Raw genomic sequence first — 23,143 nt, forward strand, 5'->3', positions numbered from 1 at the left:
TCACGGAGCAATGAAAATGCTCATGTTGGCTGTAAGTTTAATTGCGAAATAGCTCTCTGGAATTAGTTTAATGTGGCAATTGAAATCAAATTAAAATAAAAAGGCAATCACTGAGAGAGTAATAGACAGCCTTAATATTCATATTCACATAACACAGCCTCGCTTGTGATGCAAGTCAGAGCGACAACCGAAAGCCAAGCTCACAGTCGTTGCACTCATTTAAATCTGAGTCCTTCGGTGTTGCAATTAACTTTGTTCCTTAGACGATCAAGCTCGTGGCTCAGATGTATGCAACCACAGTGCTTCAGATGAGTGAATTTGACCTTCAGAATATCAATTCATATTTGGATATGAATTGAGGAGCAACTATAACATCGATATCTCACAATCAGAATATTTAGAGTGAAAGAATCCAATGAGCTGTGAAGGTTGCACACCCGTAGACAAACAAAGAAACCTTCCTGATGGCTTTCTGATGTTATTTGTTTCTTTCGGTTAAGTCACGTCTAAAGATAAAATAATAAATTAAATTAAATAATAGAATACGACGTTTCGATTTCAACACAAGCAATCATCATCAGGTATAATGAAATAGCGACATAAAATCTAACCAGAAAACTATAGACAGACATATTAGCAGACAGATATCACCAAGATACATAGCGAGAGCAACACAGGTAAGAATACATTTCAAGGGGTGATATGCAACACGTGGGAGCCAAGCTGCTGTGGTTAATGCACTTCTGAATTTGATTCCCGGCCATGGCTTAGATTAAGTGGTGAACCGGTTCTGCCCTCCATCTCCTTGACCAACCCACACTGACCAGCGTGATGAAGTATGGTCAAACTAATCCTGTGACCAGCACAATATGTGGAGACCATCCAACAAGTGTATTTGAAAAGGGCTATTTTTTGTTATTGTTATGAAATGCAACGTTACCTTGAAGTCGAGAGTCCTATGCAGTTTATATGCTAGCTTAAAGTTATGCAGTCCTGTATTTCAACTTGAGCCTTACATTTTAATTGCGATGTTTCCTTGAACGACTGCACAACACCCTTGGTTTTATCATAACAGTAAAACAAATTCTTCTCAAAGACGACAGCTAAAAAAAAAATCCTGTTAAGTATCCCAACGATAGTCTTTAACAAGCGATTTTACTCCAAATTAAAGGGAAATGGCATCTCCCTCATGAGCACTTGAGGGGCACGTGACCGCTCCTCTAACCACGCACCGCGTCCAGTTCCCCCCCTGTCGTGTGAAACTCGGGCTGTCCAGCAAGATTGCTTTCTGTGCTGTTGCACACTCGGCCGGAATTTGTCATACACGATTAATATTTTATATTGCTTAAAATGCCCGGTGCGCCACAGGTTTTCTGCTAGAGCGCTGCACGGGCAATGCACGTGTTTGCCAAACTGTGCGGTATCTGTGCTGTCCAGGAGGCAAACTCCACTCGCGAGAGCAAAGTTCGTCGGCGTGTGTGGCTTTTCTTCATTGACACCGTGTCATTGTAGCGATGGCACCTTCTTTATGCTGTAATTGGTGTTTTTGTCGTTGCCTATATGCTACCCGTGTGTCAATCGACGCCCTGGTGGACATGCTTGCAAACGAGATTATACATCTCAAGGGAATTTCCAGGTGAAATATTAAAATTGAATAAAATGAAAAAAAGTATGACGTGACCGTCGTGATGTAGAGCTCCTCTCACACGTATTGCTTTTGAACCGAAATTGGCTGGACACGTATTGTTGCGGTGTCCTAAGAATCTTGATGTTTGTGTGCATCCTCGTGTGTGTGTGTGTGCGCACGCATGTTGGTGTGTCTGTATATGGGGGTTGTAGTGGTTATCACTGCGCTATGAACCCGACTGCCCGAGTTCGATTCCCGCTCATGGCCAACACCAGCGACGATTATGTGAATCAGTTCTGGGCCTCCCCTAGGTCGACTCAACCTAACATGAGTACCTGGTGCGGTGTATAGACACCACCACTGGAGATACAAAGGCGGCCGGGCGTGTTGGCCACCCACCCCGTGAGCTGTGCCGGCCTTCATAGGTGCTCGCTAACAGCACTTGCCCCAACAGTCCATTCAGACTATAGGGGCGACCTTTGTGTTTGGGAGGTTCCTATAAGTCGTCTAAATGCACGAGGGGGCAAGGGCCTTCCATTGGCATGCTCCCTGCCTTGGGAGCCTCGATTACAAGTCATTTCAGGGAAGTTGGCACAATCAACTGTTTGACTTTCAAATTTTTATTTTGGAGTTTAGATGAACAAATTATTTGCTGTGTTGGCAGTGGTGCACACGCACACTAACAAACAAAACTCAACACGTTCATCAATAACGCTGCCTTAAGATGTATAATATATAGATGTGACGATGTTTTGGGTAATGGCGCTTCTTCATATCACAATTATCCCCTATGAAAAAAGGGACCATACCAAAAACGGTGCCTATTATATATATCTTTTTTATTTTAAGGTAGTGTTATTGACGAATGTGAGGGGGTGGGTTTTATTGGTTGGTCTATGCATTGTAAAGTACCCTGGGATGCTGCGCATGAAGAGTGCTCTGTCGACATCAAACCTTATTGTGCTGCCTTGGTATGTGTGTGTGTGGAGGGGTGGCGCAGTGGTTTGTGCAACGCACACTTTCCTGAGTTCAGTCACCCGAGCGTGAGTGACATCACTGGCAAAATGTTATCTGAAGTTGCCCCAGGCTTGCCCTCGGTTAACTTGGCCACAACTGATTCGTGATTGCCCTGTGTAAAAACATCGCTGCTGAACGCACGACCTTACTCTGTGAGTTACGCCTTCTGCCACAGTGCCACCTGAGTGGAAACGGACAGATTCATTTCTATATGTTCATGAGGATTTATTATTATTTTGCACTGTTATGAAGTACTCCATGCAATGGCGGAGCCAGGATTTTCAGGAATACGGGGGGGCAACCCCTCCAGCAATGAAAAATGATAAGAGTTGTGAGTAAGTAAGGACTTGTCCCTTGATTTTTATTTGACGAGTGTGCGGCGATGGCACAGCCATCGATCGAGGGTCGAATTCGAACCGTGTGTGATCAGCATCGTGCTCACTGAAGGTGAATGCCTTCTGTGAATCACCTATAACTGCTTGGCCGTTACTTATTGCCAATTATGGACTCAGAATTTTGTCCTATCATCTCATAGAGTCCCTGGCACGTAATAATATGCTACACAGTGGCAGTGGGGGTCGCAAAATGCCGATTTATTACTAATAAACCCCAATGATCTGATCGAAATTAGGGATTTCGATCAGATCATTGGGGTGGCACGTGCCACCCCCCCCACTGGCTCCACCAGTGACTCCATGCAATAAAATAAATAAAGATCCATCAATTTCTCACTCAATATTTGCTTGCTTAAACTAATACGACTGGATAACATTTGTCTCACAGGCCCATAGGCTAATGGGCTGAAACAAATATTTTATTTTATATGGAGAGATGAATAGAAATCTGACTTAAAAATCCAAGAGTTTTCATAGAATGAGAATGATACAGCTATCGTGCTGTGACGGTTCCACCTGAAGACGGAAGCTTGTGTTGCCTCCGAAACGTCGTGATTTTTATTTTATTTTTAATTTTACTTTTATTAATTTAAAATTTTTACCTATGTGACTTTACCGAAAACCTTAGAATATGAATCCTTGCAGTAACGAAAGCTTCAAATCTAGAATGAGAATGTCCCTTATTTTTTAAGTTTGCGTGATCATTGTGGTATCGTGACGCTCAACTGTATTGTGATGCTCACCTCTGGAGGCGAGGGTTGGTGGGTCACTCGGATTTGTGAATCTCCCAAACCCGCTGGGCCGTGTGCTTGGCCAGGAGACGGTGGCGGCAGCAAGTGGGTTCACGATCCCATCTGTGTGGACCATTGAATGTTACTCCCTCATGTGAATCGTGGGCTTTCTCCGGGTTCTGCAGTGTCGTCCTTTGTAAAGTAAATCTGAGAATATATATGCAGCAGCGTTGAGGGCCTGAATAACAGTGTTTTTATATGTGACCACCAATGCACCCAGGTTGTCATAGGGTCGGCAGACGGCAGTGCAGCAAAATCCATTGTTCTACCGTATGCCTATCGCCCTCGCCACCCAGCACCGACTGGTGTGGTGAAGTATGGTCACGCAATCCCTGTGACCAACACATTGGCGCGTCCTAAATTCATCAATTGATTGAGAATGGCTGTACAGGTTTGACGATGTGTTTGTATTTTGTCGTGTAAATTGTCACGTGTTGTGTGCGTATGCTTGATGCGTGCTTGTATGTGTTGATGTGCTATGAAGAAGAGGCCATTGCCTAAGGCCACAGTTTCGATTTAAAGCTTTCGTGACTGCAGGGATTCATCTTCTTTGTTCTTTTGGTAAAGTCACGTAGAAGGGAAGTAATAAAATAATAAAAATAAAACTTAATAAAATAATTCTCACGACGTTTCGGCCACAACGCAAGCAGCCGTCCTTCTACGTGACTTTACCGATAGAACCAAGAATATAAGGCCACAGTGTTATTGACGGACGCGGTACGTTTTTTTTTGTTCGCCTAGTTATTTCTGCTTGTGCACCACTGCCAAACGCAGCAGCAGCAGCAGCAAGCAGCATCACCAAATGATGTGTGTGTGTGTTGTGTGTAGGCGTGGTGGACCTGTCCCGCAGGAGTCCCATCACCTGCTGGGTGTGCAGCATGTTGTGCTGCTTCGGAGGGGGGATGCTGGCGGCCGCGATGCTCGGGGAGCCCATCCTAGACCCCTTTGAGAGCAATATCAACGTCTTCCTCGCCTCCGTCATCTGGTCAGTCCCCGTCCGCCTCTCTACTCCCAACCCTTGCCCACCCCCGCCGTCTTTTAGCCACCCAAGGGTGAACGTTGCCACTGTTTCTCGCTGACCTGCCTAATCTAGGGGCGGTGTGACATGGCCTGGCAGCAGCGTGTTCGCCACTGGTGGTTCTAATCTGGCAGGCCACCCTGGTTATTGTTGCGGGTGTGTAATCGTAAAATACGGGCCATCTGTTTGACAGTGAGCGTTAATGGTCTCTGGACAAAATACGAAATGAGAAGGCTATTAAGTGCTGGCGTCGTGATCCAAATAATATCAAAATACCTGTAAGATACTCTGGATTACGATTACATAAAGCACTTGAAATGCTGTAAATTCTGTGAAACAGATCCTTTCTTTTTGATAGCCTTGTGCTATGTGAATGTCGCAAATACCAAATGGACTCAATCATTATCATCATCAGTATTAAAGCAGGGTTTACCAAACACAAATACGCGCGCGTGCAAACATCAGCACTGGTCGGATAAAAGCGGTCGGTGTGGAGTGTTGTTGGCCACCCACCCCTTCATTTACTATGCCCACCTTTATAGGTGTTCACAAACAGCATTTACCCCGACAGCCTGTTTAAGTCTGTATGGGAGATCTTTGTCTTTGTAACTGTGTGTCGCGTGTAACGCGGAGAGCATTGATTCAAATTAATAAAGAGATCTTGTGTATGTGTGTCCCCCATGTGTGTCCCACGTGACGTAGATAACGCTAATTCAAATTAAGATAGAGGTTCTTGTGCGCATTTGTGTGTGTGCGTGCGTGTGTGTCTGAGGAGCGGTATTGTAGTAGTCAGCACGCTGCCCTATGAAACAAGTGAGCTGAGTACGATTCCCACTTCCAGCCAACGTCGTTGAATATCTGAACCAGTCCTGGGCCTCTAGGTTGATTCAGATTTAATTGAGTACCTGGTACAGTGTGTGAACATCAACACTGGGTAGACAAAGGGGGCTGGGCATGGTGCTGGCCACCCACTTGGGAGTCTTTCTCTTTGTCCCATGTGACTTAAAGAGCCAGATTGATATTGATATAGTTATTGTGTGTGTGCGTCTCACGTGCTGATTTAAATTAAGATAGAGATCTCTGGTGAGTGTGTGTGCATTTGTGTGTGTTCCATGCTTTGGTTCATAGAGGCAGTGCAAATGTAGACCTGGGTGTAATACATATAGAAGTGATTGTGGGCTTCGAAGCTGGAGATGATTTTGCTACGAGGTAGGAGATGCGAGTGAGAAAGGAAAAAAGACCAAGGATGGAACCTTGTGGAACACCATAGCATAGAACAAGGGATCTCTGAGAGGAAGATGGTCCTTGTATGGAAACGTAGGAGCAGCAGCAGAGGAGGGTATGGAGGGAATCGTGGTCTAAACAGAGATAATTGGGGGGAGGCCTTTTACCACGCGTATAAGAGCAGTCTCGGTGAAATGTACTTGGTGGACACCAGATTGTACTGGAGATTGTGGAGACTGTGGAGAGGGGGAGGTGCTTGGAGAGGCGGAAGAAGATGACCTTTTTTAGGACATTTCTAAGGCAGGAGAGGTTTAGAAAGAGCTTTGCAGGGGACTAGTTTAGATTTATTTTCAGGGTCGGATTCACAAGTTGAGGGATCTGGGGGGGGAATAGTACCGTATGTATGTTGAACTTCTTTTGTACCGTACGTAGCCAACCGTGCTAATCGGAGGTGCGGGAAATTGAGGCGTTGACGAAGTTGGCGTGGGTAGACTGTGAGGGATGCGTTTGGTGGATGGAATTTGCCTTTTTTTACGTTAAAGATGATTGTAGTGCTGTCGGTTATGGTGGGTGGTGGGGGAGAGACAGAAGGAGAGGCAACAGGAGGAGCAGAGGCAGACACCAGAATGTCACGTGTCATGCAGTATTCTCACCGTTTTCAGTGATGTCGGACGTTAATTCACGCACGGCAACTGACGGGGATTGAGGATGGAACCGGTTTTCGGAGCTGCGGGAGCTAAGTTTACAGTATTATAATCGAGAGCTGCAATTTTTCACTTTCAAGATAATCCGTTAATCTGGGGTGGGGGGCAGTGAAACTCTTTTTCAACATGGGGCTCAAATTTGGAATTTTCCGATCTCCATGCAGATTGCTGGAGAACGTTTCGTCACGTTAGCGAGAGAGCTGTGCCTCTCGTTAGCGACATTGGTGACACGTTCGCTTACGACAGCGGGCGTGGTAGCATGATCGCGCGACATGCTGATGCTGTTCAAACCCCACCCTGCGGGCCTGCAATTTGCTGTCGATTACAGCTCAAATTACTGTAATAAAAAGTACAGAATTACATTTGCATGGTATTTACATGAATAGATTTCCTAGGATTTGGCTGCCGGTTAATTGATTACGAAACATAAGCGGTTCTTAATTTTAATAATCGATTAATAGTTTCCAGCATTACTAAAAAAAATGCATTGTTTTAAATGTCACTTCAGCCCTTGGTCTTTCCTCTTTCTTCTCCCTCCCCATATAAATCCTCACGTCCCTACGCACGGTCCCTACTTGTCTGGGGCAGCGAGCCCAATTGCACCCCCCCCCCCCACTTTGTACAGTTCCGCCGCGCCGAATTCGAGTCGCCGCTGGCGTAGTTTCAGTTTCCCTCCAACGGCGATCGGCGTATCGTACTGGGCTCGCGTTGTGTCGCAATAAAAACATTAGGAAACAAAAATGCAAACTGACGTCGTTGCTCCAAAAAAAAATAACACATGGGCTTTTTCTCGACCAATATTAACCTAATTCTTGGTTCTTTCGGTAAAGTCGCATAGAAGGGAAAAAATATATGAAATATATATTGTTTTACATTTTTTTTTTATTTCCCTTCTACGTGACTTTACCGAAAGAACCAAGAATATGAATCCCTGCAGTCACGAAAGCTTTAAATCAAAATATTAACCTTAATAGAGGCTTTTATTTTGGGTTACATTGCGTAAATGTTAATGTGTCGTCAAACCCGCCACCACCCGACACAGCCAATTAGTAAGTTTGTCACATAAACAAAACGTGCCAATTCGTCACTAGTTCAGCACACTGGTGTGTTGGAGAATTAACCCGCAGCATTTACAATTCGAGTAGGACTTTTCGCCGGTAATTACAGCCAGCCTCATCAGCGACAGCCAGAATTTGCTTCTTGTAGGCTGAGCCACCACACACACAATCATGGAGAGCATCCCGATCACTGGGCATGCGTTGTAAACGTCCTGCAGCACGCACGTGCACATGTACGGCCCTTAGCCACCTCCCCCACTGGATGAAGCTCTCTCTGCCACAGCACATGGGTCGTGGGTCTTATTTGACCATACTTCACCACGCTGGTCAATAAGGGTTGGCGAAAATGGGGAACGCGTATCTGACGATCGGGCGCATTCCGAGGGATTTGGTCATAAGCTTGCGTAATTAACTTCTGCGCTTTTGGGAGTTCAGACAATGTAATTATAAGAGTAACGGCCTGTATTTATAACTGCACAACATTCGAGAATGGATGACGTATCCGAGTGCAATTAATTTGGAGGAATGCCAGTCTAAAATTAAGAAAGTAAAATATTTTTTATTTATTTACCAGGTAAGGCCCACTGAGCTATGTAGCTGTCTTTCAGAACCGACCTGACCACAAATGATAGCTCAACGAAGTGGCTTATCATGTGGAAATTTATAGCAGTTAAAAAAATACTTTAAACTCGTGTTTTTATGTGGATGAAAAAAACTGGAGGACTCGGAGAAAAGACCACGGGGAGAGAGAGACATACAAACTCCAAATATACAGCAGGCTTCAAGGTTGGGATCGAACCCACGACCTCCTGCATACCAGACGAGGTAGTTAACATCTCGCCACTGTGACGCCCAAATGACATGATACATTTACATTTTAAAACTGTCAATAGCACCCATCTTCAACCACACTCCTCTGTTGACCTTTCTGCCAGCCATTGTGGCTATTCAAAGCGTGTGCGTGCGTGTGTGCCTTGTCTCTATTGTGGGACCGTTTCTTGAAAAGTCACGTTTCTGCTGGACACTGCTTTTGCTTGTAAGCAAGCAGCGTGTACGTGTCCTCATTTGCAAACGTGACCCAGGTCACTCGTGCAAATTAGACTCACCCTGGATCTCCTTCAGAACTCACCGAGTCAAACAAAATAGTTTGAAACGGTTTTGTCGACGCTTCGGCCGAGAATGGATGGAAGACAATTGGCAACTATATCAGGTCTGGATGAGTTAATTTTTTATGAATGCTAAAGGGAAGCCTGTGACCAAACCACCTGTGGAACACGTCCCGGTCTCATCAGATCTTGAAAGCTAAGCAAAGTTGAGCCTGAATAAGTGTTTGCATGGCTGATCGCCATGCATGACAGATGTTATAGGCTGCTGAAGTGCTACATGATGGGCAACAGAGGGCAGTGTGGAAAAATAAACCTTGGTGTACCATAAAATTAAATGAATTTGATGAAAAAATTACATGCAATTTGCATACGCTTTTAATCAATAAATTTCATTCTGCACAGAAGGCTAAATAAAAATTTCAACCCAGGATTTGGCTGCCTATTAATTTATTACAAAGCATAAGTGGTTCTTCAGTGTAATCATTAATTGATTATAAATAAATAAACTTCATAATTGCTTAATCATTTCGGAATTACTGCAAACACTTTTGCACGTGCGTCTATGCTCTCCGCCTTTTAACAACCAAGCTGGCCATCGTGGCGACGTACGGTCCATAAACCGCCACAGCACGACACGGCATGCTGGGGGGGGAGGGAATCCCTGCATCGACAAACTGGGGGGGCTCTTAAGTAATTTACGTGCGAGATTGGCTGCCGCGCTCTTCGCACACACGTGCACTTCAATTCAGTCGTCACTTGGAGGGAATATAACGTTGAGCTCTCTCCCATGTGGCGTTCCCCCACGAGCGCTGCGTGTGAATGCCCGTGTAAATTGCCAGGACCGCCGCGTGTATACGTTAAAAACGCCATTGTGGATTTAAATGGGTTCCCAGAGCTGGCTGGGAGAGAGAGAGGGGGGGGGGCATTTCGCTTGGGAATGAGGCCAAGAGAAGGCAGTGCATGCCACTTTCCCAGAGCAGATACGGGGTGGGCGGGGAGGGGGGGCAGCAGAGGCTGGGTAGTGTGGGGAGTGGCGCTCGCTATCTGCGTTTTTTAACCCAGAAGTTCAAACTCATTTTCTCCATTTAAAAAACACTTAAGCAACAGGGTTCCGCGTGACATGCCGGACATCCCCTAAGGCCCCCCCCCACACCCAGCAGTTGCCCCGGGAACGGCTGGAAGGGGGCGTCGATTTAGGAGCCCCGTGGGGGCAAGCCTGCTTGCCTTTGTGCGCGATAACGACCGCGGGTGGCCGGTGGGAAGGTGCGCAATAGATCGGTCTCATCGCCGAAAACCCGGCCCGTGAGAAAATCCCAGCGTGCGTTTATTGGTACAGTATCATTGACGTGTGTGTGTGTGGAGAGCGATGGGGTCGTGATTTGTGCACTGCCCATCCGATACCAGTGTATGTATAATTATAGAGGGTGAAGCGGAGGTGCAGTGGTTTCTGCACTGCACGAGCAACCCATTTGGCCGGCGACCTCTAAACCCCTCCTGTGCCTCGCCCCGGTCGACTTGGCCTGAAAACGAGCATCTGGTGCAAGTGTGTAAAATATCAGCAGCGCAGAGACAAAGGCGTCCTTGGCATGGCGTTGGCCACATCACCTGTCCTGCGCGATGCTGACCTTAATAGGTACTTGCGAACAGAACCTGCCTCCAGCAGCCTGTCAGGCTAAGTGGAGGGCATTTGTCATTGTGGACACACGCACAAAGATCCCCCGTGTAGCCTGAACAGACTGTTGGGGCAAGTGCTGTTAGCGAGCACCTATGAAGGCCGTGGGTAGCCAGCACCACGCCCGCCTTTGTCTCCCCATTGGCGACGTTTACACACTGCACCAGGTACTCATTTGAGGCTGATTTGACCTAGGGGAGGCCCAGGACCGTTACAGATAATCGTCACTGGTGTTGACCGTGAGCGGGAATTGAACCCAGGTCCCCGAATTCGTAGCGCAGCACTACGCACACACGTGTGCACGGGTCTTCCTTTCTTTTGCTCATTACCAGATCAGCGCATGGTGCGATACAAAAGTTTATCCGACCGATTGCCCGATTGACGTTTATCACCCTTCCTTGATCTTGGTGCCATCTCATCATCAATACCATTCACCACCCGCCCTCCCCCACTTCGCCCTTCCCTCTTGGGTACACTCAGAACACCACTTTTTAAATTTAGCCGAAAGATTGTGTCAGGACTTTGAATGTGCAAAAAATAGCGGCGCGGGAGCACGGGGGACAGCTTTTCCGCGCAGTGTCATGTGTCCGAGGAATCCGAGAGCTCGTCGCGGCCTGCGCCGTAAAGGGATTGGTGCCGTCGACGGCATGCGCAGCCCTCCCCCGCTCGCCCGACTCTGCGCTCGGTTAATTTTAAGCAGGCGCCGAAAATGTATTACGTAACACGGTCATTGTTGAATGCGCACGCACGCGGTGGTTACGCAAAGCACCGTGCATTTTATTTTCTCGCACTGGGGTTAAATGCAAAGTTTGTGGTGTTTTTTAAAGGCTTTAAAATACATCATCTCTGCCCCATACATTTCGTCTGTCCATCCATCCTTAACAGGGGTTGGGGGGGGGGCACTATAATTCTAGATTTGAAGCTTTCACTTCATACAGTAAATTTAGCTGTGACGGTCCCACCTGAAGACGGAGACTTGTGTTGCCTCCGAAACGTCGTGATTTAATTGAGTTATTTTCATTTATTATTATTTTATTTCTATTATTTTTTACCTACGTGACTTTACCAAAAAAACCTAAGAGTATGGGGCACTATAACTTTCGTAAATATGATCCAATATTAACAAACCCGCAGAATAAAGGACTTGAAAATCGGCTAAATTGATCAAAGGGTTATTGCCTAAAACTTGCATACACACAACAAAGCAAAACGGACTCGCGTATTTCCAAATATGCAAACACAGTTTCTTTGATGACCTCCCGTCGGCTTATCCTCTTCTATTCCCCCCATCTGATTGAGCGGTGAGAGCGTGGTTGTTTCTTTCGCACTTGCCCGTCGCTGTGCTGTGTCTTTTAACCGAGACGGTTGCCATCGACGTCCATTCCCATCGTGGTCTTCCTCCAGTGTCCCCTCTTGTCACCATCCTTTGCAGCCTGTCACCATTCATCCTGCAGCCTTGTCTGACATATTGCAGTTTTATGTACCTGCCATGACTTAGGGGGTTTCCTTCTGCTCCACTCGTGAAATATACCTCACCAGACAAACACGTTTTGAAAAGCGTTATGTAACCCGTGCACGATTTACACAACTAGTGTTTTTATCTTAAGGACCTCCGTTGATGTGTCTGGCCATGTGTTCATCGCCACATAGCTGAAATATGTTTAGCGCCGTATGAAATCTTCCATACTCCCATTGACGTGAGCCAAGATTCAGTTTGCAAACTTGAACTTCTAGTTAGACTGGATTTCATAAATTAATATTTTTTCTTCACTTAATTTTGGCGAGCCTAGCTCCAAGGACTTAAATATATATATACCGCATGACTGCAGGGCTACTTTGTGAGCAGCAGAGGGGCAGTGGTGCAACATCCAACATTGTGCAGAACTATGCTCCGGTGCCTATACACCCCTGCGTTCACTTGCCGTACGCGGAGCGAAACAGTTCCTGAAAAGCTCCAAATGCAACGAAAAGCGAAAAACGTCAGGCAATGTTCCCAACAGCCCGATCACATATGCCATACAGCGCAACCGCAAACACCTATGCAGCGATGTATGTATGTTGAACTTCTTTCGCATCGTTCGTAGCCACCCATGCTAATCGGAGGGTGCGGGGGAAGGACAACAATGTCGAGAAATACATTTTCAATCGAGATGTTACAAACGTACTCGCTCTCCGCCCCGGTCCGGGTGCAGGTACATGATCTTCTACTTCCCCAAAGACCTCTACTACCGCCTGTGCTCGCTGCTGCCCGTCAAGCTGTTTGTGGTGGCCGGCAAGGAGGTGACGCGCGTGCGCAAGATCGCCGCCGGCGTGGCGCACGCCCACCATGTCTACAAGCGCGGCTACGTCGTCATGGTCGCCGTCGGCATCGCCAAGGGTGGGTGGCGGTGCCACGCGCGCGTCTATTTGCGATCGTTTCCGTCCCGAGCCAGTCGCCTAAGAGTCCCCACGTTACTTGCGGCGGGTCGTCGGTGCTCGCGTAAATATACCACGGGGGGAGAGGTGAGAGGGATGATGGGCCTGTGACTGCGATTTGAACGCCCCACCTTGTGATTTATGAGTTTGAGTTTTCTCAATTCTTTGCCACCTGCCTGAATATTTTCATTATCAGCAGCAAGTGGCATAGCGGGATTGGCTTGGCAAAGAATGAAATGGGGTCCCATATCCACCTTTCCCCCCCTGACCCCTCCGAGGCTCTTGGTTCCGCGAGCTCTCGCGCAGTTGCACCGTCTGCACACCCCATAGCTACACCACTGATGATAGTGATAGCTATTTTGTCCCGATTGTGCAATCAGTGTCATGTCATGCGATGAATCCCATTGGGATCTCTCGCACAACCCTTAGTGTTAGAGAACGGCCCACGGAAGCAGATGTCAGAGGGCTACCTTCAGAACTACCTCTCATGGTCTGCACAGTAGGGGGAAGCACTTTTCCACCTGCCCTTCTGCATAGTGTAACGTTTGTCGCACGACAGCAAGAACGATATTTTACATTCTCAACGCATGATATTCTGTGCGGTCAACGATGGCCGGGCTGAGACCAACAACTTGCTACACTTGAGAATCGTATTTAATCACAGGTGGTCATCTGGATTTGAAACTCATGATCTTAGCGGTGCCCTGACCTCTGAGCTACCAGGCTTCCGGCAGAGGCTTAACTTTTCATCCTATGACGTCGCGGTGGTGAGAAGTTAATCTCCCACGCCTGGTATGCTGGAGGTTGTGGGTTCGATCGAGACTAACGCCTGCATATTTGGAGTTTGCATGTTCTCCCCGTGGTCACGTGGATTTGTCTCCGGGTCCTCCGGTTTTTCTCTCCACATTTAGAAACATGCGTCTAGGGCATTTGTGGCCAGATCACTTCTGAAAAAGAACTGTCGAGCTCAATGGGCCTTCGCTGGTGAAAATAAAGTTTTGTTTAGATTCCGATAGCACAATCAGGTTAACTTAGGAGTAAAGGGTAACAAAAACAACTAAAAAGGTGAAGAATCTTCCAGTTCCAATGAGCATGTGGCGTTCGCCACCACGAATCGTTTCCGCTCAAGAGTGAACAAGAGACCAATGATGTTGCACATTGTGCACATTCACAGTGCGTGTAAGGCGACTTCATTTAGCGATGGGTCCAAACTTTCACCTGACAGCACCGCCCCACCCTCCATCGTATTTTCTCCGGCCACTCGCTACCACTCCCTGCCTCCCGGGCCGTTCAGTGGTGCGCGTGTCCGCCCTGGTGCGTGTTGATGCTTGTCTGCAGGTGCCGGGAGCGGACTTCTGGCGAACCTGGAACAACTGCTGCGCGGAGTCTGGAAACCCAATACCAACGAGCTGCTCAACATGTCCTTGTGAGCGCCGTGTGTGTGCGCACGCTCGTGCGCACACGCCGCACGCACACACACTCAAACGGACACGCACGTACTCTGGGAAACGTGTGACTGTGCACGGGTCCACACGCGGGCGCGCACGAACGTTCGCACACACACACACGTGCATGCATGTACATACACTAGCGAATGCACACGCGTGTGCACAAACATCGCTACTATGACCACATACACCCGTGCGCGCACACACATACACTTGGACATGTGCACACATACCATGGCTAACCAAACAAAGACAAAGATCTACCTGTAGGCTTAACAAATCATTGGGACAAGATATGTTAGCGAGCACCTATGAAGGCCAACATACGCACTCATGTACACGCACGTATGCATGCCCAGCACTTATTAAAATAGACCAAATATTCCAATGCATAATCGTACTGAAGAAGTGTATTGAGACACAGTGAGTAAATGAAGAGATTACTATATATTTTTTTATATAGACCAGAAAATTTTTAATGTCTTTGTATTTGCAAAGGCATGCAATGTCAAACCTAGTAGCGCTCAGCTCTAGCGGTAGACAGCGAGCGTCTTGCCATGCGAACGCCAAGCAGAGGTCAGAGCTGACACCGCTGAGATCCTGGGTTCACATGCAGGCAACCGACTGATAAACCAGGCAATCGAGTGTAATGACTCACCAATGACTGCACAGCAACAACAAAAAAGCTATTGCCTTGAAATTTGGTTCGGAAATTTTCTGTTTAAATTCCAGCTCTGAGAATTAAAAATATTGGTTGTGACTGCCGTGCAACGAACGTTGACTCTCATATGGCAGGACGGGTGGGAGAGTGCTGCCCCCTACTGTGTGGACCAGAAGGCACTTGGGGGGGGTGGGGGGATCTCAGAGGTGGTGGCCTTGTGGTGGCATTCTCCAAGACAAAGGGGGTGGACTGCTCTGCGAGAGATCTGAATGGGACACTTCCTCTCATGCCATGATAACTACTGCACAAATGTGATAAAATGGGGGATTTTTTTTATATATATGTCAAAAAAGTATGCCACTGAGATTTCTGGCGATGTGAGTGGCAGGGGGCTGCATAGATCGTCTGTGTTGTGTAAATAACGACTGTCGCTGCCCCCCCCCCCCGCCTCCCGACCTCATAGTCCCACTAAGGCGACGCTGCTGGGAGCCGTTCTCTTCACAGTAGAGGCCGCCGGATGGCTGCCACTCTCCGAGGAGTTCCTCATCCTGATCGTCACCATCTTCCTCGTCACCACAAAGGTCAGGGAGGACGCCGGTGACGTTTTATGTTCAGGGGGCGGTTGTGTGCGGTTGAGTTCCGAGGTCATTAAAGGCCAAGTGTCGCCCCATACTTAATGATGTTTAACGCGGGCTATTGGCCATGAGTTATTGAGAAAGTCTTTGAATCGCAGTGAGGTCTGCTGCTGCTATAGCGCTTTAGTGACATCACTCTGTCGATGTTGTGTTGAAATTTACATGAATGATGTCACTGGGGTGTAAATCTCTTTGCCATGGTAATGGCGCCGGTGATTGTACATATCCAAGTGGGATGTGGGGGCGCGCCTTGGTTTTCATGCATTATGCCACCTTACCATATATGACGGAGGTAAAATTCCTGGTCATTAAAATAATTTGAAAATTGTACACGAATCCCTCCTGGTCCTCCCCTCCGCGTAAAATAAATGCCTGGCCCTGCGCGCGTGAAGGGGCCTGATGTTGGCCATGCCGCCCTTTTACAAGCGTAGGCTTGCGGGGTTAGGCCGCGAGCATTTTTTATCTCAAACTTGCACCACGACCGACTGCAGGCTGGTCTGCTTCAGTTTTAGACAGGCAGCTGTCTTCAAGTCCTCGTCAGGGATGAAGAGTTGAAGGTGCCCGCAAATAGTGCGTGATGAAAGCCCGAGAGAAGAAATGCTCAAAACGTTGCCCAACCCCGAAAAGGGCACTTGAATTACGAACAGCTGCGAAAAGCTACGCGTTAAGCACACCGCTTACCCATCGTTGCTCGTGGCCTGCTCCATAGAACAGCTGATCCGTATAAGAGCGCTCGCTGTGACAGACCAACACAGACTAATAAGACAAAGCCCCTCTGTGTTTCCTCTCGTCCTGCCCGTTCGTGCGCTCGTGGCATGCGACAGGTGATGCTCACGGCCATGCACTCGCACGCCTCGCCCTTCGACCCCATCGAGACGCCGCTGTGCGGCTTCCTCTTCGGCGCGGCGCCACCTGACTCGGAAGGCCACGGCCACGGGCCGTCGTCGGGCCCCGCCGCGCCGGCCCAGCAGGGCAAGGCAGAGCCGACGGAGCCGGCGCTGCGCAAGCGCAAGAGCAAGAAGGCGGAGTGAGGTGGTGCCGTGCGCCAGCTCGCGGAGAAACATTGCCTCCGCCGCCGCCACCGCCGTCGTCGTTTTTTGTTGTTGAGCGACGAGGTCGGTCGTTCAGGTAGCGCGGTTCAAACCCCCCCCTCCCCCCCCCCCGTCCCTCCTGCGCAAACAACTCCAGCGTCAGTGGAAAGTTAGGGTTGCCGCGATGTGGCGATGCTACGGTACGTTACACGATATAGGATTCACGATAGTCGAACCGTCAATTGGGAAAAATGTTGCCCAATCGTGATGATCGTGGCTCACTTAATTTACGCTAAAAGTTTACATTTCCTGACAATTTATGTGAAATAAGGATAATCAAAAGTTCACGATCATAATAACAGAAAAGCACTAATTACCTGTTAGGTTAGCGCTTTGTGAAATGCTTTCCACAATAATTGACAGCACGGCAGTTATGAGCGTTGCGCAGTAGATTGTAGAGTTCCAACGATTTGAGGAGATGTATGGCAGGAATATGTTGAGTGAACTACTGTTTAGTAATTATCAATGGACATTTATTCGTACTTAAAGTACATACAAACACGAGACGGTAAAATATTTGAAATGCATTTACCCAATTAATGGAAACTGATAAACATAAATAATTGTGAAGTTGAATGCCGTATCAAATCGTGTAGGATGATATCGCGGCAACCCTGATAAAAAAAAACCTTGTCTGTTTGCATGAATGATTAATGTTCCTTTGTTTTTCTTAAGATCACCACTACAGCACAGGCAGCAAAGGAGTTGTGTGCAACGTTTGTTTTTCGTTCACCTGTTGTGCCATGTGAACAGGGCTACGTTGAAAGTAACGATCCGTCGATTAAAATATTCTCTTACACTTAACGGCACGCGGTCAGGCACACACACGGAATCATGCGTGTTAGAATCGGTAATTCATGGGCCCGATGAAATTCTAGACAGAATTGTCCAAAAAAATTGCCGACAAAAAGGATTGACTGTTATGTTGAATCGCGACAATTAATGATTAGAGGCCACAGAGTATTATGAGTTGTTACCTGCCTATGAGTTGTGTTGTCTCCCAGCACCACTGTAGGTGCGTGCGGCAGCAGTAAGGTGGCACCGGCTGCCTCTGTGGCTCCATGCTTATTCTTACACTTTGCAGAACTCGTGTTGTAGTGCAGCTACCTCTGCAGGCGGATTATATGTCCACAATTGAGGGGGAGGGGAGAATCGGGGGGGAATCACATGAATCGTCATATTGAGTGGGGGCAGTTCAATGAATTGTGGGCTGGAGTGTGATTCTAAACTTGTCGAGAGCTGAGATTTAACACACAGGAGTGCAAATATATATTGGCCAATTCCATATAGGTGGTGGCATCGGTGAAGTTAACGTGCTAAGTTTAAATGTTTAAGCACAATGGTTTCTGTGCATCGCTGTCTTGCATAGTTAACAAAGCGTATAATTCATAAAATCACTGACGTTGAGTTTGTTTGTTGAAAGGCATTCAGCTGGCAAAGGGGAAGTGAGTTTTGAGTGGTAAAGTGTCGCCACCGGGTATGTGACTGGCATGTCGTGGAGTTTAACCCGGTAGCTCAGAGGTCAGGGGACACGAGACAAACGGGTTCCAGTCCGTGTTTAAGTCAGCCGTGGTTTTTAACTGTTTTTTCAAGGGTAGAGAGTTGATGGTCTACTCCCAGCCACAAATTACTGAACAAAGCAATATATATATTTTTCACCTGGTATGGCACATTTGAGCTCTTAAAAATTCAACATTTTGGTTGAAATGCCATTGTGACTTAACGCTCTTTTGGAGGGCATATAAAGGGTTTGTTTTAGATAAGACGCCTAGGCAAGTGACTGAAGTGACTTCAAAAGTAGTTGCGATGTACTCCGGGGGCTGTTCTGCGATGACACAATGTGATTTGACTCGTCTCTCTTGTGAGCTTTCCTGATGGAGATCTCTGCATTCTCATGGCATGAATAGCTCAATTGTAAAATAATCATAATTTACAGTCTGTTGTCAATCCACTGCTGTATGAAGGCCTTCTCCATGCTGCATCCTGTCAGTTGTGGAGGTTGTTTGATCATATTTCACCATGCTGCTCAGTGCAGGCTGGTGAAGGTGTGTGGGGAAGGGCAGAAATGGTTCGGATATCTCTGGCCACTGATAGCGCTGTCCGTGGCCGGGAAATGACCTCAATTTGACTGGGTTCATAGCGCGTCGCTCCAACCAGGGCGCACCGACGCTGTACCCAATTTAAATGTAATTTGGATTCAGAATATTAATTGAGTGAAATGTTGATGCCCGTTTATTATAGGTCTTGTGGGATGAACACATTTTCATCTTGAATTATTCTGGGAAATTTCCTTTACGGGGTTCCTCTGTGCCTTTTAAGCTTCATCTCTTTCAACTTGGAACGACACTTAAAGGACGTAACGTAGAAACATAATTGCCGTTTTTTTCTACCGTGAGGCAGACTCACGAATTAAGTATTTGTAAAGGTTTGCAGCGGGGACCTATGATGTTTTAGAAAGGCAAAATTAATGACATAATTCAGGGGGAAAAAAGTATTGAAGCTGTGTTTAAACATTGTCATCTTTTCATGGATAAGATATATTTTTTGCACTGATAAAATATTTTGTAGGAACAGTACTTAAGCAATCTATGCACATTTTTAAATTCACTAATGTCATGGCCAGAGAAATTGAAATGTTTCATCAGGATTTCGTTTTTTTCTAATGTAGACGTTTATAAGCCATCGTTTGTAACTAGATATTTTTACTAAACGTTTAAATCTTGGCACGCTGACAACTCTTCGGGAGAAAACGTTGAATGTGTTATTTCGTGCAATCCTGTGTCATTTTTAACAACAAAATATCTGCGAAACGTAAGCAAGGTGCCCTCTATACCTTCGCAGTGGCTTTAACTGAGATTAGCAAATGCAGGTGATCAAAATTCTGAACTATTATTTTTTGACAGAGATCAATATGTATATGAAACTGCACAAGTAGTTGGCGATGATTAAAACACCCGGGGCGGTCAACAGGCATTGTAGTATTTGTTGCCTGGTGTTTGGCCTTGCAAAACTACTTTAGTTATTTTTCGATTTAAAGCTTTCGCGACTGCAGGGATTCATCTTCTTGGTTCTTTCGGTAAAGTCACATAAAAGGGAAATAATAAAATAATAAAAATAAAACGTCGTGAGAATTGTATTTTATTATGTTTTATTTTTATTATTTTATTATATCCCTTCTACGTGACTTTACCGAAAGAACCAAGAAGATACTTTAGTTATTTTTTGTGATTTGTTTATCAAAAAGAGGGGAGGGTGGTGGTGGGGGGGGGGGTGACCCCCTGTTGACCCCCCCCCCTTCCTCTGGAGCACGGCAGAGGCAGCCGGCTTGTGAACCTGGCGCAGGCCTGCGGCTTACGACGACGCCGTGGATGACGCTCCGTGCTCACGTGTTTTGCGTGTTTGGAAAACATTTTGTGCAGCTTTATTCGGGTTGGGGTTTGCGGGGCTTGTAGGGCTTGTTGTATACGGCACTCACGCGCGCGTTAACGTGGCAAGTGTGAAAGTGCAACCGAGGCCCACCCCAACTGGTGTCGACTACGGTTGTACAAAAACCACGTGGGCTTTGTAGCGTGTCCGGTCGCCAAGTCAAGTCCGGTTTGTCCCTCCCCCCCCCACAACCTCCCCAAGCTCAAAACGAACGTCGTTGGGTGGTGCTATTAATGTCTGCTGGCGGTCCCGAAGCAGTGATGGAGAATAACATTCCTATCTTCAGGGCCCACCCAGATTCTCCACACAGAGAGACGGACACCGTGTTGGAATGTCGAAATTACATGTGGCGGGGGGGGGACCGTAGAAAATCTTGACTGAAATGAGACAACGTTAGATTTTGAAGCAAATTTTTATTCGTAGTCTCTGTAAAATGAGCTTGGTATCCTGCTTATTGGCTAACCCTAGACCAGGGGTCGGCAACCAAAATAACAAGAAGAGCCATTTCTTTCCAATTCGGTACAAAATTCAGTATTTCAAGAGCCGCAATGCATCTATGTACATACTGTACATACGTACATATCGTCAAGAAGCAGCCCGTAAAGAGCCGCATGCGGCTCCGGAGCCGTAGGTTGCCGACCCCTGCCCTAGACCTATGGCTAATCATAGCCCTATCTCTAAGCCCTCATCAAGCCCGAGTTCTATGCCACTGATAGGCCCAATCCCATGCGAATCGTAGTGTCTGATTTGGAGAGCGAGTGACTTCTTTGTTAACACACAATGTCGAGATTCGCTTAGCCTCACCCGCTCTCATGGACAGGGTGATCCACGTATAGACACCCCAACAATGTTCAATGTACCTTTTAGTTGAAATTGCCATTGAAGCTGTAAGCAAATCGCACCGGCTACAAGGCCTATCTCGAGAGGGTTAACACATGTGTAATAAGTCTCCATACTGAGATTGGTGGGAGACACGCAGAGGCTTTGAAAATAAAAATGCTGGCGTCTTACATGTTTTTTTTTCCATTCTAGTGGGGTGTCTCTAAATGGATCGCCCTCTGTAGAGTATCCGACTTTTAATTGCCACGCTCATGGCCACGTGTAGTGACTGCACTCGATCTTGTCTCACCCTTGAGGCGCATTGCATTCGACGCGACCGACGTGCACCCTCGTGACCTGTGCCGCCTGGCACTTAGGCCTTAATGGATTTAATTTTTATGCTCGGTGATGGCGTTGATTATTGGTATGCTGGCACGCGAAATGCATGTGCGCAGGTTTTTTTTGGCTTTGGTGTGAATTTATGTGTTTTGCCTGTTCGGGTTAATTGCTGAATGTGAATGTTTCATGTAGATTGTAGTAAGTTAACTAGAGGAGTTGACATTTTATTTATTGAAATTTAAATAAAAAAGGTGCATTTTTGAAATTGTCAAGTCAGAAAATAAAAAAGGATTGTCTTGGTGTGTCTTTGAAATGACTGGGTTCTGATAAGGTACGGCAGAACAGCCCATGAGGTTATTATTTTCTTGAACTCATGCTGATTTAAAGCTTTCGTGACTGCAGGGATTCATATTCTTGGTTCTTTCGGTAAAGTCACGTAGAAGGGAAACAAAATAAAAAAAAATATAAAACAATAAAATTATCCCACCTGATGATGATTGCTTGTGTTGCAGTTGAAACGTCGTGAGAATTTTATTGGTTTATATTTTTATTATTTTATTGTTTCCCTTCTACGTGACTACCGAAAGAACCAAGAATATGAACTCATGCTGTAATTGTTATCGTCTCCAGATCATAAAACACATTTCCCCCCCCCCCCCCTGCATAATACAGCAAGGGTTGTGGTGTGTTTGTGTGTCTTAATCTGGTAGATGTGTGTTGTGACCAGATTGTGTCGCTTGGTGCCGGGCACATGTTTGGGCGTGTCCTAATCTCCAGAGCGTCTTATAACCTGGGGAATGCAGTGCAGACGACAATCACGCGAGTATTTTATACCACAGCGTAGACAAGGCTACATGTGCTCCCTACCATTGCATTTTCAATGTATCGTGTTCCTTGTCAGTAATAAAGGTGTTTGGAAAATCAATATAGTAGGACAGAAAAAAAATATTTTCCTTATTTTTTTACCTACGTGACTTTACCAAAAATTAACCCGTAAAAACAACGTTTTTCACTCTAAATCCTTTATATGCGTGGCGGCTAGAGTCATCTCGTCCTCTGGCTTGAGATGGCTGCCACCTATGGGTCAGATGATTGTCTGCCAGCATTAAGCAATTGGTAATTAAATATTTAAAAAAATTTCCCTAAACAGTGTAAAATTTTGGAAAGAAAATTTTCACGAAAATTAATTGTCACGCACAACGAGTCTGTGTGGAAAATGTCAGCTCGATTGGATCACGGGAAGTGGGTTAAAAAACGACCGAAAGATTTGCACGGTCGTAAGCAAGCAAGCACGCAAGCAAGCAAGCGAACTTAATATAAAGGATTTTAAAAAAACCAAAGAGTACTTCAGGATATATTTAACTCAAGACGATATATTACTGTAAAGATCCTGCCGGGTGGTGGCTATGCGTGTCTGTAATCCAGCACCACAGCCCACTGCAGTGAATGTGCAGCAGCAGCAGCACCATCGTTCAATCCAAGCGGACTTTTAATAGACATTTTAATCTCCACGGCCACAAGTTTATTAAAGTCTCGCCTCTTGCGCACCACAGTCTTGCGCGTGTTGTAAACTGCATTATTGTTGTTTGAAGGTGCAGCGGTGTGACTGTTCACATACATCCAAGTTACCATCACGAGGGGGTTGTGGGTGGGTGGCCAGCACCACGCCCACCCTGCCTTTGTATCCCCAGTGGCGA

General features: G+C 46.6%; 1 protein-coding gene across 1 annotated transcript in view; it reads left to right on the forward strand.

The window, feature by feature from the left end:
* Nucleotides 1-22,371, forward strand: part of LOC144726668 (trimeric intracellular cation channel type A-like) — a 29,825-nt gene extending 7,454 nt beyond the window's left edge. Inside the window, exons 2-6 of the mRNA XM_078605430.1 lie at nucleotides 4,659-4,815; nucleotides 12,805-12,989; nucleotides 14,366-14,453; nucleotides 15,600-15,717; nucleotides 16,596-22,371. Of these exons, the coding sequence (XP_078461556.1) occupies nucleotides 4,659-4,815; nucleotides 12,805-12,989; nucleotides 14,366-14,453; nucleotides 15,600-15,717; nucleotides 16,596-16,802 (755 nt within the window). The 3' untranslated portion in view covers nucleotides 16,803-22,371. The remainder of the gene's footprint in view (nucleotides 1-4,658; nucleotides 4,816-12,804; nucleotides 12,990-14,365; nucleotides 14,454-15,599; nucleotides 15,718-16,595) is intronic.
* Nucleotides 22,372-23,143: the final 772 nt, after the last annotated feature.

This window comes from Lampetra planeri, chromosome 24 (genome assembly GCF_965212315.1).
Source record: "Lampetra planeri chromosome 24, kcLamPlan1.2.h2, whole genome shotgun sequence".
NCBI classification, from domain to species: domain Eukaryota; kingdom Metazoa; phylum Chordata; class Hyperoartia; order Petromyzontiformes; family Petromyzontidae; genus Lampetra; species Lampetra planeri.